At 46.6% G+C, this 15,360-nt stretch overlaps 1 protein-coding gene across 6 annotated transcripts in view; it reads left to right on the top strand.

The window, feature by feature from the left end:
- The window catches only part of LOC137320587 (receptor expression-enhancing protein 1-like), a 94,874-nt gene that overhangs the window by 60,755 nt on the left and 18,759 nt on the right, over positions 1 to 15,360 (top strand). For 5 of the 6 annotated variants that reach the window (XR_010962598.1, XM_067982283.1, XM_067982302.1 and 2 more), the window contains 3 exons: positions 721 to 834; positions 8,000 to 8,050; positions 14,589 to 14,748. Coding sequence is in view for 5 of the 6 variants with exons in the window: in XM_067982283.1 (XP_067838384.1) it covers positions 721 to 834; positions 8,000 to 8,050; positions 14,589 to 14,748 (325 nt within the window). In the remaining variant the exon portion in view is untranslated. The remainder of the gene's footprint in view (positions 1 to 720; positions 835 to 7,999; positions 8,051 to 14,588; positions 14,749 to 15,360) is intronic. The other variant, XM_067982296.1, reaches the window with a different exon arrangement.

A 15,360-nucleotide genomic window follows, 5' to 3' on the forward strand; every position in this document is an offset into this window, starting at 1 on the left:
CAAGGCCAATATGTCCTTCCGAAGGTGCGGTGCCCAGAACTGCTCACAGTATTCCAGGTGCGGTTTAACCAGGGTTTTGTTTAGCTGCAGCATAACTTCTGCCCCCTTGTACTCCAGTCCTCTAGATATAAAGGCCAGCATTCCATTTGCCTTCTTGATTATTTTCTGCCCCTGTTCATGACACTTCAATGATCTATGTACCTGAACCCCTAAGTCCCTTTGGACATCCACAGTTTTTAACTCCTGTGGAAAATAATGGGGTTTGATTCTCCATTTGGTGATTAGTTTGAGTCCTCGATTCTTCATGTGTGAGTGGGTCGGGGCCTCAATTCTACATGTGATGAGTGGGATGGGACTTCAAACCTGACATGGTGAGTGAGATGGGGCCTCAATTCTGTGAGTGTGACTTGGATGGGGCCTCAATATTCTAAATGTTGAGTCAGTTGGAGAGAGGGCTACACGGTTGGGAAAATTAAAGGATTACTCTCCTGCACCTTCGTACAGAAAAGCACCGGCAATAGGAACTGGTCTTGGTCGGAAACTGGTTGACTGGTACAAGATGCCAAAAATAAATATAAAACATTTTTCCAGGGCTGAGGGGGACAGCATAAGGGAATCAAGACTATTTTTTTTTCACGCTGACATACGTAAATCATTTCAAAGCTTGTGGCCCACCCCAGCCACTAAGGTTTTCTCACACTTTCCTCATTTTCCTCACAGGAGATTGATGAATATTTGAGCCAGGCCAAGGATCGGAGCTACGAAGCTGTGGTGAAGTTTGGAAGGCGAGGACTGAATGTGGCAGCAACTGCTGCAGTCACAGCCGCTGCCAAGGTAACAGTCTCGGAGCACTTACCTCACGAGTTTCCTCACTATAAGGCACTCATGCTCGACTGACGGTTGACACAATGGAGATCCTGGACGTTGGCATCATTGGCAAAGTTTTCAGTTATCGTGGAAAAACGGATAGAATGCAATCCCTGAGACGCCAGTAAAGATCCCGGAAAATCCCGTAAACTCATTTAATAAATTTGACTTTCTGAGTCACGAATACACTAGCGGCCCTAATTACAAATGGACAGAATCACAAAACGCAATCTCCAAAACGCCAGAATCGCAATATTTAAAAAGGGAATGAGGTAACTATGGATCAGTTCGGTAGAAATCTGTCGTTGAGAACATTTTGGAGGGTATTTTATGAAATGTTATTTGTCTAAATAGTATCAAGGCCATAAAGGGAATTCAGAATACAGTTTTAGAAACAATATCTACAGGATTCTTTTGACGAGGTTACTTAGCGAATAAGGTTTATCCAGTGGATATAATATACTTATACTGGATATAATATATGATGTACTTGGGTTTTTGGAAGGTATTGATAAGGTTCCTTTTTTGAGGATTTTAAAGAAGGTAGAAGTGGGGATATTACTGGAAAAGTAGCAAAATTGATAGGAACATGGCTAAGCTTGGATCTTGCTACATTGCCAAATTCTTCATTCATTTCATCTGTGAAATGGTGCTACAGATAGAGTCATAGAGTTATACAGCACGGATAGAGGCCCTTCGGCCCATCGTGTCCGCGCCGGCCATCAGCCCTGTCTACTCTAATCCCATATTCCAGCATTTGGTCCGTAGCCTTGTATGCTATGGCATTTCAAGTGCTCATCCAAATGCTTCTTGAATGTTGTGAGGGTTCCTGCCTCCACAACCCTTTCAGACAGTGAGTTCCAGACTCCAACCACCCTCTGGGTGAAAAAATTCTTTCTAAAATCCCCTCTAAACCTCCCGCCTTTTACCTTGAATCTATGTCCCCTTGTTATAGAACCCTCAACGAAGGGAAAAAGCTCCTTAGTATCCATCCTATCTGTGCCTCTCATAATTTTGTACACCTCAATCATGTCCCCCCTCAGCCTCCTCTGCTCCAAGGAAAACAAACCCAATCTTCCCAGTCTCTCTTCATAGCTGAAGCGCTCCAGCCCTGGTAACATCCTGGTGAATCTCCTCTGCACCCTCTCCAAAGCGATCACATCCTTCCTGTAGTGTGGCGACCAGAACTGCACACAGTACTCCAGCTGTGGCCTAACCAGTGTTTTATACAGCTCCATCATAACCTCCTTGCTCTTATATTCTATGCCTCGGCTAATAAAGGCAAGTATCCCATATGCCTTCTTTACCACCTTATCTACCTGTTCCGCCGCCTTCAGGGATCTGTGAACTTGCACACCAAGATCCCTCTGACCCTCTATCTTGCCTAGGGTCCTCCCATTCATTGTGTATTCCCTTGCCTTGTTAGTCCCTCCAAAGTGCATCACCTCGCACTTTTCCGGGTTAAATTCCATTTGCCACTGTTCCGCCCATCTGACCAACCCATCTATATCGTCCTGCAGACTGAGGCTATCCTCCTCGCTATTTACCACCCTACCAATCTTTGTATCATCAGCGAACTTACTGATCATACCTTTTACATTCATATCCAAGTCATTAATGTAGACCACAAACATCAAGGGACCCAGCACCGATCCCTGTGGTACCCCACTGGCCACAGGCTTCCAGTCACAAAAACAACCTTCGACCATCACCCTCTGCCTTCTGCCACTAAGCCAGTTTTGTATCCAAAGTGCCAAGGCACCCTGGATTCCATGGGCTCGTACCTTCTTGACCAGTCTCCTGTGGGGGACTTTATCGAAGGCCTTACTGAAATCCATGTATACCACATCCACTGCGTTACCCTCATCCACACGCCTAGTCACCCCCTCAAAAAATTCAATCAAATTAGTCAGACATGATCTTCCCTTGACAAAGCCATATTGACTATCCCTGATTAATCCTTGCTTCTCCAAGTGGAGACTAATTTTGTCCTTCAGAATTTTTTCCAATAATTTTCCTACCACTGATGTTAGGCTCACTGGCCTGTAGTTCCCCGGTTTTTCCCTACTCCCCTTCTTGAATAATGGTACTACATTAGCGGTTCTCCAGTCCTCTGGCACATCCCTTGTGGCCAGAGAGGTTCTGACAACATTCACCTGAGGAAGGAGGAAGCCTCCGAAAGCTTGTGAATTTCAAATAAAATTGTTGGACTATAACTTGGTGTTGTAAAATTGTTTACAATTGGAATTCTTACCCACTTATCGTCAAAAAGAGCTGGATGCATTGGATATAGAGAAGAATGACAGTGATGATTTTGGGGACTTGAATCATAAAGATAGATGGAAGAAACTAAATTTTTTTTCATTGGAGAAATGAAATTTGAGAGGTGAAGTGATTCAAATCTTTAAAATGACGAAAGTACTGGATGATATCGATGAAGACATAGTGGGGATAATTAGGTGATAGTGTAAAACTGGCAATATTGAGTCAGCCGCCCGTTATACATCTCTCCCCATCTTTATTTCCATTGAAAATCAGCTGATCCGATATTGCCCGTTTTACACCATCGCCCAAAGTCAAAATTACCCCCAGTGATTCTATGTCCTCATTATAGATATCATATATCATATACTATATCTAGTATAAGTATATTATCCACTGGATAACCCTCATTCGCTAAGTAACCTTCTCAAAAGAATCCATTCATCGATTCATCTTTTTCAAAAGTTGAATAGTAAAACTGCAGGCAAGGATAGAGATTGGCAGAATTTTTATTTCTCAGAGAGATTGATGTGTGGAATGGAGATCCATCAGAGTTAGTGTTAATTAGCTGAGCTCCTTTAAAAAGAGATGCGTTGAAAGTTATGGGGATAGATTTAGGCCTAGGTGATGGAAACTTGTGTGTTATTCAGTACATGGCAGGAATATGTGAAGCAAGTTTGGTTTATCATTTTTGGAAGTTTACCTGTGTAAACCAACTTTCCCAGGAATTTTGGATTGGATTAGGTGGAGGCCACGACAGTGTAGTTCTGCATGGTACATTGAAGGGAATAGACTTGACACGCTGAGTGGTCTTTAGACATTCCACAGTTCTTATATTCTTATTCCGATATAACAGAAATGAAATTTGACTTATGCAGTCATCATAAACCAATGATGTTCATCGTCAGTCTCATTCTGTCAGGGCTCATTCATATAGTCATAGTTTATATTCATAAATTGCCTTAACATGGTAACACTTGGGGACAAAAACATTGCGCTCCAAATGCTTGTGTTGAGCTAAGTAGCAAACAACCCTGCTTCATCATTTCAATGGTAATGTTATGTGGGTGGAATGATCCCTTCCAGGGGCCTGGAAAGTAATTAGAAAGCAATAAAAATCATAGACTGTAACTTAATCCCGCTCACTAAATGAGCTGTGAGCAATTTATTTTAGTCAGTAATGCCAACACTGAGATTCTGCCCTCAGCATTCAACAATAAAAATAGATAATTAAAAGAAAAAATATTGAATATGAATTTGAAATGAATAGGCTTTCCTGCCGGTGGGAATTTTGAATCTGGGTGGAGTGTAGTTGGACATCCCTGATTGGCTTGATCACCATGTCCCAGGCAACACGTGACACTATGCCAGCTGGGATCGGCTCAGTATCACATCCACCATTCTCTCTGATCTGAAGGGGTGTGGCACCAGCTCCAATAGTGCCACACTGGCTTTAATCACTTTAAAAAGAAGTATAAAAATGAATACATTTTAGAAAGTATTCTCAAAGGGATAGGGAATATATGGCTGTCAGTTGATTCCGGGTGTCTCTGGTTGCTTGAAATTGATTCATTTTTTAATTGTTTATTGCGTTTCTGATTTACAGCAGAAAGCGGAATAAAGTTTAAAAACACAAAGAAAACCTATACGGGCTGAGTTTCCTTTCACAAATCGCAATGTGTCAGCAGACTCAGCTTCTGTATGGAAGATCAAGGTGCCGAAACTGAGGCACATCACAGCGTAGCAAAGAGATACAATTATATACAGAAAACAGGGTATGGAGCAGTGTCTCTTCTCCCCTCCCCGTCCCCACCCCCCACCATGCTACAATCGTCTGAAGGTTCCCCTCATTAGACACTGAACTTCCAAGGGTTAGGGGAAGGTGACAAAGGAGAAATCGGGTGACGAAAGGTGTGTATGTGACGGAGGGAGAGATACACAGAGAGAAGAACGTCAACTGCGTCATCGGGACTGTGCTTACTGAATATCCAGAGCGTGCACCTATCCATGTTTTTCAGACAACAAACAAACTGAGGTGAACTCAACCCAAAGCAAACTGAATGAATAACTAGAACTGCTTTCTGCTAAATTTCTAAAGCTTCTCCCCTGCATGTTGTTCCTATGCTATTCCTGTCTCATAGTTTATATACGAATGTACGAATTAAGAGCAGGAGTAGGCCATTCGGCCCCTCGAGCCTGCTCTGCCATTTGATAAGATCATGGCTGATCTGATTGCGACCTCAACCCTACTTTCCTGTCTACCTACTGTAACCTTTGACTCCCTTGTTAATCAGGAATCTATCTAACTCAGCCTTAAAAATATTCAATGACCCTGCCTCCACTGCTCTCTGGGGAAGGGAGTTCCACAGAGTCACAACCCTCTGAGAGAAAGAATTTCTCCTCATCTCCGTCTTAAATGGGAGACCCCTTATTTTTAAACTGTGGCCCCTAGTTCCAGTCTCTACCACAAGGGGAAACGTCCTCTCAGCATCTATCACTTCTAGTCCCCTCAGGATCTTATATGTTTTAAAAAGATCACCTCTCAATCTTCTAAACTCCAGTGATTCCAGGTCCAACTTATCCAGCCTTTCCTCATAAGATAAACCCCTCTTCCCAGGAATCAGTCGAGTGAACCTTCTTTGAACCCCCTCCAAAGCAATTATGTCCTTTCTTAAATAAGGAGACCAAAACTGCACACAGTATTCTAGATGTGGTCTCACCAATGCCCTGTACAACTGTAGCAAAACATCTCTACTTTTATATTCCATTCCCCTTGCAATAAATGACAACATTCCATTTGCCTTCCTAATCACTTGCTGTACCTGCATACTAACTTTTTGTGATTCATGTACTAGGACACCCAGATCCCTCTGTACCTCAGAGTTCTGCAATCTCTCTCCATTTAAATAATATACTGCTTTTCTATTCCTCCTGCCAAAGTGGACAAGTTCACATTTTCCCACATTATACTCTATCTGCCAAATTTTTGCCCACTCACTTAACCTATCTATATCCCTTTGCAGACTCCTTATGTCCTCTTCACAACTTACTTTCCTACCTACCTTTGTGTCATCAGCAAATTTAGCAACCATACATTCGGTCCCTTCATCCAATTCATTGATATAGATTGTAAATAGTTGAGGCCCCAGCACTGATCCCACGGCACTCCACTCGTTACATCTTACCAACCTGAAAATGACCCATTTATGCCTACTCTCCATCTTCCACCCCATTATTTTGTGGAGTTTTTTTTCCCCTCTGTTTTAGGTCCTCTCATGCGACACATCATTCCTCACTCAAGATGAAGCACACACGACCTGATCCCATGCTTTTGCAGATTCAGCTCTGTGGCTCCCACCCCCTGCTACACCCTGTTTGGGGCAAGCAACGGCTCTGCCCTCAGCAGGCCATCCCAGAATCCCTGAATTAATGCCAGGACTTGGCGTGTCTAGGTCACGGCCTTGTTTCCGGTCATTCTGGCAGACTCCTGTCGAAGATACGGCGGGCGTTTCACTGGAACGGCCGTGGATTTTTGGAGCCATTTTTCTCCAACTTGAGCATTATTTGAAATGTTGCTTTTGCTCCCAATTTTCATCTCTCCTGTCCTCGCACCACTGACTCAACCACCTCAACTAATTGTGACGTTTTACCATTTCATGCACCAGCCTTGTTTTCCAAATATTCTCCCCTTTTAAAGGCACTCGTGCTGGGGATGGTTACACACCCGTGTGGCCATTCTCCTCGACAAAAAGGAGGCAAATTTCAGCAGGGGTTCTCTCACTCGCCCGCCGTAACTTTAGAGTAAGAGCCACGGGAACCCCCGAAAAACAGTGTAAACGGCTTTTACACCATTTTCCCCGGGTTTCTGTGGCTCTTCCGCCAAAGTCAGGCGGACCTGCCGGAGAACGCCCGCGGAATTCACCCCCTAAGTGTTGGCTATTTGAATTTCAGAGCAGCTGAGCCAAGCCCCTGTTCTCGCACGATGTCCACGCTTTCCAGTGGGAATCGTGGATAACAGGAATACTAGCTGATTTCTTTTCTTTTCCCTCTCCCTAGTCCAGGGATGCCGATGCTAACTGTAGTGCACCCACCCAATAGATGCAATCACTGGTGAGGGGCAATATGTTTCTTCCCCACAAATATCCCTCCCCCACCCCGTGCCCCCACCCCCCAACTCATACATGGTTGGGATTCTGCTACCTTTGCCCCAACTTTAAACAGCGAACTCAGCACCTTATTAATGGGACATTATCATGCTACATAGTGCATTAACCTACTGAGCCATCAAGAACGATCCCCTAATGACCTGTCTAAGTAAGATTGCCAATTAGTGATGAATTATGGACAGTTTTGGCCCGCCATTAGCCTGAGCTGAATTCAAACCCAGGTCCTAGCTTTAAAAGGCTACTGTACTAATCTACTGCACCATCCTCTGATGATTGATCTCCTCCTGATGGCTGAGGCTCGCATCAGGAGCTCACGAGTGGGGACCATTTTCGAGCAGTCCAATGTACTACCACAATTTATAACATCACGGCCCTGAAATTCCAATCTCCTACCCTAACTCCGGCAGGGGACCCCAGAAACGACGTAAAAGGTAGAAATGGCTGTTAAGTCCATCTTCCTGAAGGGTTCCGCTGGAGTAACGGTAGGAAACTGCGGAATGATCAGGACCCCGTGTATCAGTGCAATAATGTGGTGTGCCCATCTACTCTAATTTTTGGATGAAAGCTATCTTTTTCAGACGGACAGTACGTGATTCCTGGAGCTCATTTATTCTTTGTTGCGCTGTTAAATGTGGTGAAGTATTAGAGACTGTGAACCTGTGCCAGCTTTCACCAGATTTCCTTAACTGCTTTTTCTGTATTAGGTATCTCACCTTCTCAACCTAATCCTATATATGGAGATAACAGAGGGGAAGGTAATCCAGATTGCACAGCTACTAATCCTGCATCAGAGAACTACCTTTGATTAAGGTTCCTTGCATTTGAGCACTTGCTAGTTGCTGGCCTCTTGTAATTAAAGCACAGGCTGATGTAACCCTAATCTGGACTCTCAGAGAGAGTTAACACTGATGTGACTCTACAAGAAATGGAGGATAACATCTAGGGCCATGAAAAACCTTCGACCTCTGATATCAATTGAGACGATGATGGTGTCACAGTTGACCACAGTAGAACTGAGCTAAGGAGGGGAATAAGACAGCCTGGGTTCCCACTGTTTATCACGCCAAAAGAACAGAGCACATTCAAAGAGCTATAATTATAAGTGCACAGTGGCTCCAGAAAAATATGTATATTGACCCTCAAAAAAAATTAATTATTTTGGGGGTATGATTAGTTAACAACCTCAAGCCTAGAAATTACACTGTGAGCTATTAGTGTACAAGTTCTCTAAGTGCTGGTATGAAATTCCTTTGCCGACTAACAGAGGCCAATTATTTCAAATGGGTTAATCCCTCCATTAAAATACTGGATAAAGTAGCTATAAATTAATGTATTAAGCATTGACGTAAATAGCGACAGTCATTCAATACTGTTTTGGCTCTTGCTGCACAAGCACTCTAAATTCAAAGCTACATTGGACCTTTTTGATCTCCTACAGTTATGTTCGACTATATGTCTAGGAAAATGAGAGAGCTGGGAATGGGGAAACATTTGTTAGTTTTAGAACTGCTTGGGGAAAGGTTGATCAGCTTGATGCTGTTTAAACTGCACAGATATTGGAACCCAGCAGAATGAGCAATTTGTGTTTAATCACACCCAAGCTTCTTATAACCGGTGCCGACCAAATAATGCTGCTGTTTCTTAACATGCTGAGTGCTGGTGCTGAGTGCATTAACTGGACAGCGAGCTGCGTCTCATACAGACTTCAGTCAATGTGATTGCATGAGGTGTACTGACCGGACTGCGTGTGGTCTCTATGGATTGTTGCACACTGCCACTCTGTTTTTGTTGAGAGACCATTAACTGTTTGAGTTACCGTAACACACACACAGACTTCAAATGCCCTGAACATTAATTGTGCTTTGATACAGTTATATTGTGAGTCACAGCCATGCCACCAATATCGGCAGTCGGTTTGTCAACATCTGAAAGAGAGAATCAGGTCAATTTTAGATGCGATGTCTAAAACATTAACCCAACTTTTCTCTTTAAGATGCTGTACACTTCCACAGTGCTCTGACTCGATTTCATTTTTCATACAGTCCTTGGTGAGACAATAAAATTAGAAAGAAATGCTTAAAAGAGCTGTACAGATTTGTTGTGGTAAATAGCCTGATATTTGGATTTTATCATTAGTGCAGGTAGAATTGTCTTGGTTGCTATAGAATCACAGGCCCCAATATTTACGGGGAGGGTGCAGGTGATGCCGAAATCGACCGAAGAACCGGGCAAGGCCGGGGACGTAGAAGTCCCACCGATCTTAACGGCAGGGCCTCATTTGCATCTTGTAGGGCCGCCTCCCGTCTGGCGGTCAGCCAAATGGACAGCCTGGCCAACGGGTGGGAGGACTGTGGGGGGAGGAGGCCCTCAATCAGGAGGACTGGGGGGAGGGAGGTTGGAGACTGGGGCTGGGGGAGAGGAGGCTGGAGACCAGGGCTGGGGGAGAGGAGGCTGGAGACCAGAGCTGGGGGAGAGGAGGCTGGAGATCGGGGCTGGGGGATGGAGGCTGGAGATCGGGGCTGGGGGAGAGTAGGCTGGAGATCAGGGCTGGGGGAGAGGAGGCTGGAGATCGGGGCTGGGGGAGAGGAGGCTGGAGATCGGGGCTGGGGGATGGAGGCTGGAGATCGGAGCTGGGGGAGAGGAGGCTGGAGATCGGTGCTGGGGGAGAGGAGGCTGGAGATCGGGGCTGGGGGAGAGGAGGCTGGAGATCGGAGCTGGGGGAGAGGAGGCTGGAGATCGGGCTGGGGGAGAGGAGGCTGGAGATCGGGGCTGGGGGAGAGGAGGCTGGAGATCAGGGCTGGGGGAGAGGAGGCTGGAGATCGGGGCTGGGGGAGAGGAGGCTGGAGATCGGGGCTGGGGGAGAGGAGGCTGGAGATCGGGGCTGGGGGAGAGGAGGCTGGAGATCGGGGCTGGGGGAGAGGAGGCTGGAGATCAGAGCTGGGGGAGAGGAGGCTAGAGATCGGGGCTGGGGGAGAGGAGGCTGGAGATCGGGGCTGGGGGAGAGGAGGCTGGAGATCGGGGCTGGGGGAGAGGAGGCTGGAGATCGGGGCTGGGGGAGAGGAGGCTGGAGATCAGGGGTGGGGGAGAGGAGGCTGGAGATCGGGGCTGGGGGAGAGGAGGCCCTCAATCAGGAGGGCTGGGGGGAGAGGAGGCTGGAGATTGGAGCTGGGGGAGAGGAGGCTGGAGATCGGGGCTGGGGGAGAGGAGGCTGGAGATCAGGGGTGGGGGAGAGGAGGCTGGAGATCGGGGATGGGGGAGAGGAGGCTGGAGATCGGGGCTGGGGGAGAGGAGGCTGGAGATCGGGGCTGGGGGAGAGGAGGCTGGAGATCGGGGCTGGGGGAGAGGAGGCTGGAGATCGGGGCTGGGGGCGGCTGAAGGCCTGACGGACAAAGAGTGCTAAAACAGCCATTTGCCTTGGGGAGCCGGCAGCTCCCAACTCTGATTTGCTGCCGAGAATCCCCAGGTTGGGCCTCCTTCTCATTTTCTCAGGCCGTGACTTTACTATGTTAATTTGGCCCCCGCCTTTTGCAGGAGCCTCATCCATGGCCTAAAGGGTCGGGAATGGGGTGGGGACCCTCTCCTGCCTGTTGTTGGGGTGGGGTGGGGGGGGAACGAAGGGTTTGAATTCGAGGCCATAGAATCTTACAGCACAGAAGTGGACCATTCGGCCCATCGTGCCTGTGCTGGCTCTTTTAAAGAAATTTCCAATTAGTCCCATTCCCCTGCTTTTTCCCCGTAATCCTGCAAATGTTTCTTTTTCAAGCAAATATCCAATTACATTTTGAAAGTTACTATTGAATCTGCCTCCACCACCCTTTCAGGCTGTGCATTCCACATCATAACAACTCGCTGCGTAAAAATTTCTCCTCATCACCCCTCTGGCTATTTTGCCAATTAGCTTAAATCTTTGTCCTCTGGTTACTGACACTCCTGCCAGTGAAAACAGTTTCTCCTTATTTATTCTATCAAAACCCTTCATAATTTTGAACACCTCTATTAAATCTCCCTTTAACCTTCTCTGCTCCAAGGAGAACAATCCCAGCTTCTCCAGTTTCTCCACATAACGGATGTCCCTCAGCCCTGGCATCATTCTAGTAAATCTCCTCTGCACCCTCTTCAAGGCCTCGACATCCTTCCTATGTTTCGCAACCTCATAAGTCCCTTCAAAAGAAACGTGTTTATGATGTTGCTACTCATAGTGAGTAGCAACATCATAAATAGTTCCTTCCCAATATTCGTCCAATTGAAAGCGTGATATTATACATTAGAATATAAGTCTGGGCATTAACTCTGCGATATTATTGGGTGAACGTTTAATGTGTTCATGTCAAATTCTTTTGTCTGCTATTTTAATGCATTTATTTTAAACGGATTAACACCTCTGTTATTTTTTTAAAACCTGTTAATGCCTCCTTTAAAATAGCTGACAAACGAGCTGATGCAAACACATCAAGGGCCGAAAATCCGTGGCATTTTATCCAAAAGACAGTGCCTCATCCCCTCAGTACTGCACCAAAACGTCAGCCTAGATTACGTGCTCAAATCCTGCAGTGGGACTTGAACCAACGACCTTCTGATTCAGAGATAAGAGTGCTGTTCACACAAGACTGCAGATATTTAGTTGGTGCATAAAATAATCAGTACGTAGTGACTCACACAGCGTGTAGGATCTCTGATGTGTTCATTCCCTTTCGCTGCAAATCTTCCTCCTAACGTTTCCCTGATTTGATGGCTCATGTACATGGGTTTGCAATTGCAGTTGCCCACAGTGAGTTGCCATGTTCTCCTGTGAGATGCCGATAAGAGACCAGATATTTCGAATCATAGAAAGGTTACAGCGTGGAAGGAGGCCATTTGGCCCATGAGGTCCGTGCCGGCTCAATGCAAGAGCAATCCAGCTGGTCCCACTCCCCCGCCCTGCAAATGTTTTCTTCATCATCTTTGCCTCCTCCTCTCCTCCTCCCCCCACCGGCCCCTCGCTCCAGAAAAGAAGGGAAAAAACTCAGAGATAGAGATGGTCGTTTGCCCACCCTCTCAACTGGAGGTGATGCCTGAATCAGGGAAACCAACAGGGGAGGGAAACAATGATGAATATTTTTTTTTTAAAAGATAAATGTAGATCTTCGGTATCCCTATAGGTTATTGATCTGGACTAAAACTCCCCGGTGTGACACACTTGCTTTCAGAATATAATTTTACTGATGCTGTAATTATTAAGACCCGTCACACATCTCCTACTCTAACTTAGTCTATAGAAGTACTTCTGGTGGCTGGATGCCTGCAGGGACATGCTGCGTTCCAGGTCTTAAAGATTTTTTTTAAAATTGAGAATTTATTTTTCCAAGTTACAGAAGGGCTACCTGATTGTTAAACTGTCCCGAGTCACCACTCCCTTACTGGCCCATTGGAGGAGGACAGTTCAGAAAAAGGAAACCTAACTGGAGGGGGTGCGATTTTAACCCTCCCCTCCCGCTGGAAACCAGACGGGTGGACAGTTAAAATCGTCCAGTTTACTCACCTGCTGGAAAGCCGCCAGGAACACACTGTTCCGAATTTTAACCCCGTTCTACTGAGCAGGCGGCAGGGAGGTAAGAACCAAACTGGGGTCCTTTGTTACATTATCACGTCGGGCCCCAGCGACGTCATCGGGGCCCGACTGAAATTGTAACCGGTGGTCTGAGCGGGGGATACCGCTGTAGCTGTCTCGTCAGGTGAAGACAGTGGGGACGAGGATCAGGGTCAGAAGAGGCCCAAACAGGAAAGTTTTCTTTACTTTCCTTGTGGGGCCAGGAGGATCAGGAGTGCTCCTCCAGACCCCACAAGAAAAGCTTAGGCCTTCCCTGCCACAGACTTCCGCCCCACCCCCCTCCCCACCTTCCCGAACACTAGACCCCACGAGACGACCCCTGAAGCTGATCCCGTTCCCTACTTGGTGTCAGCGAGAAGCCTGCTGGCAGGATTTAAATGAGGCCTGGGAGTTAAAATAGCCCGGGCCTCATTTCCGGAGCAGCGGGCGAGTTTCCAACTTATCCCTCTACCCAGCCGGAGTTAAAATTGGGGCCTTCAAGTCCTTTGTAGTGTACTTTCTGGATTATCCTGCAGTGACACAGGACAGTGTAATGTGGGTGAGCGATGGGCAGAGGAAGGTTTTCCGTCACTCCAGGGTCCGCCTGAAGGACTGTGACCCTTCGCTGGGGTTTCTCAATAAACAAAAACCCTCGTTGGTGGGAAGGTGGGCTTGAGCACCAGCTTCTTTGATGGTTTAGACCTTCTAAAAATATAGGGACCGATTTTCAATGACGAATGGGGCAGGCAGTGGGGGTGAGGAGTCCGCTCTCCCCACCTGATGTAGTCTATGGGTGGCTGCGATGTCACTTTAATGGCCAGGCCTAATTTAAATACAATTGGCAAACTGTCAGTGCTAATCGCGCCCCCTATGGGCAGCTCGCCGATTGGGAGGGCTAAAAATCTGGCGGTGTGGCTGATACTTAAAGCCGACCTACAGCCCCTTAAAGGGGAGGTGCACTTTTTGATAGTGCACAGTGGGCAGCGATATTCCGCAGCTGCAGGCACCATGACTTCAGCCAGAGGCCCCAGGTTCCCTGATGTAGCAGTGAAGATGCTCGGAGACAGAGTCAGCTACAGTAAGGAGGCCCGCCGCCCCCCCCCCCCCTCCTCCTCCAGCCAGAGTGAAATCGACAGAAGGATCCCCAGGAAGAAAAAAAGTGCGCTGCCAAAAGCTCCTTAAGAGATCGGAACGTTCTACAGCCGCTGTCAGCACTTTGAAATGGTCTAAGTAGCGAAAAAAAACCCAATGTAACACAAGCAGGAAGTCTCGTAAGATTTTCCAGTGTTTTACCCGAGAGCAGCTGAGGATCTCTTTAAGTATCACTGGAAATAGCCGCCTTCTGACTTGCAGGGTCTGTGGTTTGGGGTCGGGGATCAGGACCTAGTGGTAGTAACATGAGCAGAGACGAACATGGCCCCTGCCTGCTTTCAGCGGGCGCTCTGCCCACCTAAATAGAGGTCTGCCCGAAAATCGGAACGGGCGGACAAGCAGCGGTAAATTGGCGGTTTTGTGGCCCACGCGATTTTGCCACTGCTACCGCCCTATTTTGAGGAGTAAATGGGGCAGTAGTGAGACAAAATTCGCACACACACACACACACACACACACACACACACACCATCCACAATATTTACTGACACTGAGAGATACTTTTTTCTGGTAATGATCCCTGAATAATGGTCACATGTAGTGTGGTAAAGAGAACATCCTTTGCTGTGTCGCAGGGACAGGGAGCTCTGTCGGAGAGGCTAAGAAGCTTCAGCATGCAGGATCTGACAACGATTCGAGGAGAAAATATTGACAATCCCACCGAGCAGATAAGCAACGCGCAGGCCCAAGCCCAGAGCCCAACGCGGAACATCACGGAGACTGTCGATAACTCAGGTAAACTTTGTTTCTAACAACCTTTACGGAAGCTTGGACGTACACAGGGGTCATAAATATAAGATAGTCGCTGATAAATCCAATAAGGAATTCAGGAGAAAACTTCTTTACTCAGAGAGTGGTGAGAATGTGGAACTCGCTACCAGATGGAGTTGTTGAAACGAATAGCATGGATGCTTTTATGGGGAAGCTAGATAAGTACGTGAGGGAGAAAGGAATAGAAGGTTATGTTGATAGGGTTCAGTGAAGTAAGGTGGAAGGAGGCTCGTGTAGAGCATAAACACCGGCATAGGCCTGTTGGGTCGAATGGCCTGTTTCTGTGCTGTAGACTCTTTGTAATTCTATGTAATATGATTCAACAGTCCTGTGCTCCCAGTGGAAAGGCCACGCTCACAGGGAGCACAGGTGGGAAAAAGAGCTACAAACCTTCATCCATTTTGGATATAGTTGTCTTAAAGCGGAGCTTTATTATTAGCTATACAACTTTTTTTGCTACTATTCTTATTGTTGATTGAGTTGCTTTGAAATTTTTTCATAGCATTTTCTGTTGGTTTTGCTTTTGTTGTATTTTTTGCATTAATTTGTGTATCCCTAATTCCAACCTGCAATTTT

The sequence above is a fragment of the Heptranchias perlo genome, chromosome 1, assembly GCF_035084215.1.
Source record: "Heptranchias perlo isolate sHepPer1 chromosome 1, sHepPer1.hap1, whole genome shotgun sequence".
NCBI classification, from domain to species: Eukaryota; Metazoa; Chordata; class Chondrichthyes; order Hexanchiformes; family Hexanchidae; genus Heptranchias; species Heptranchias perlo.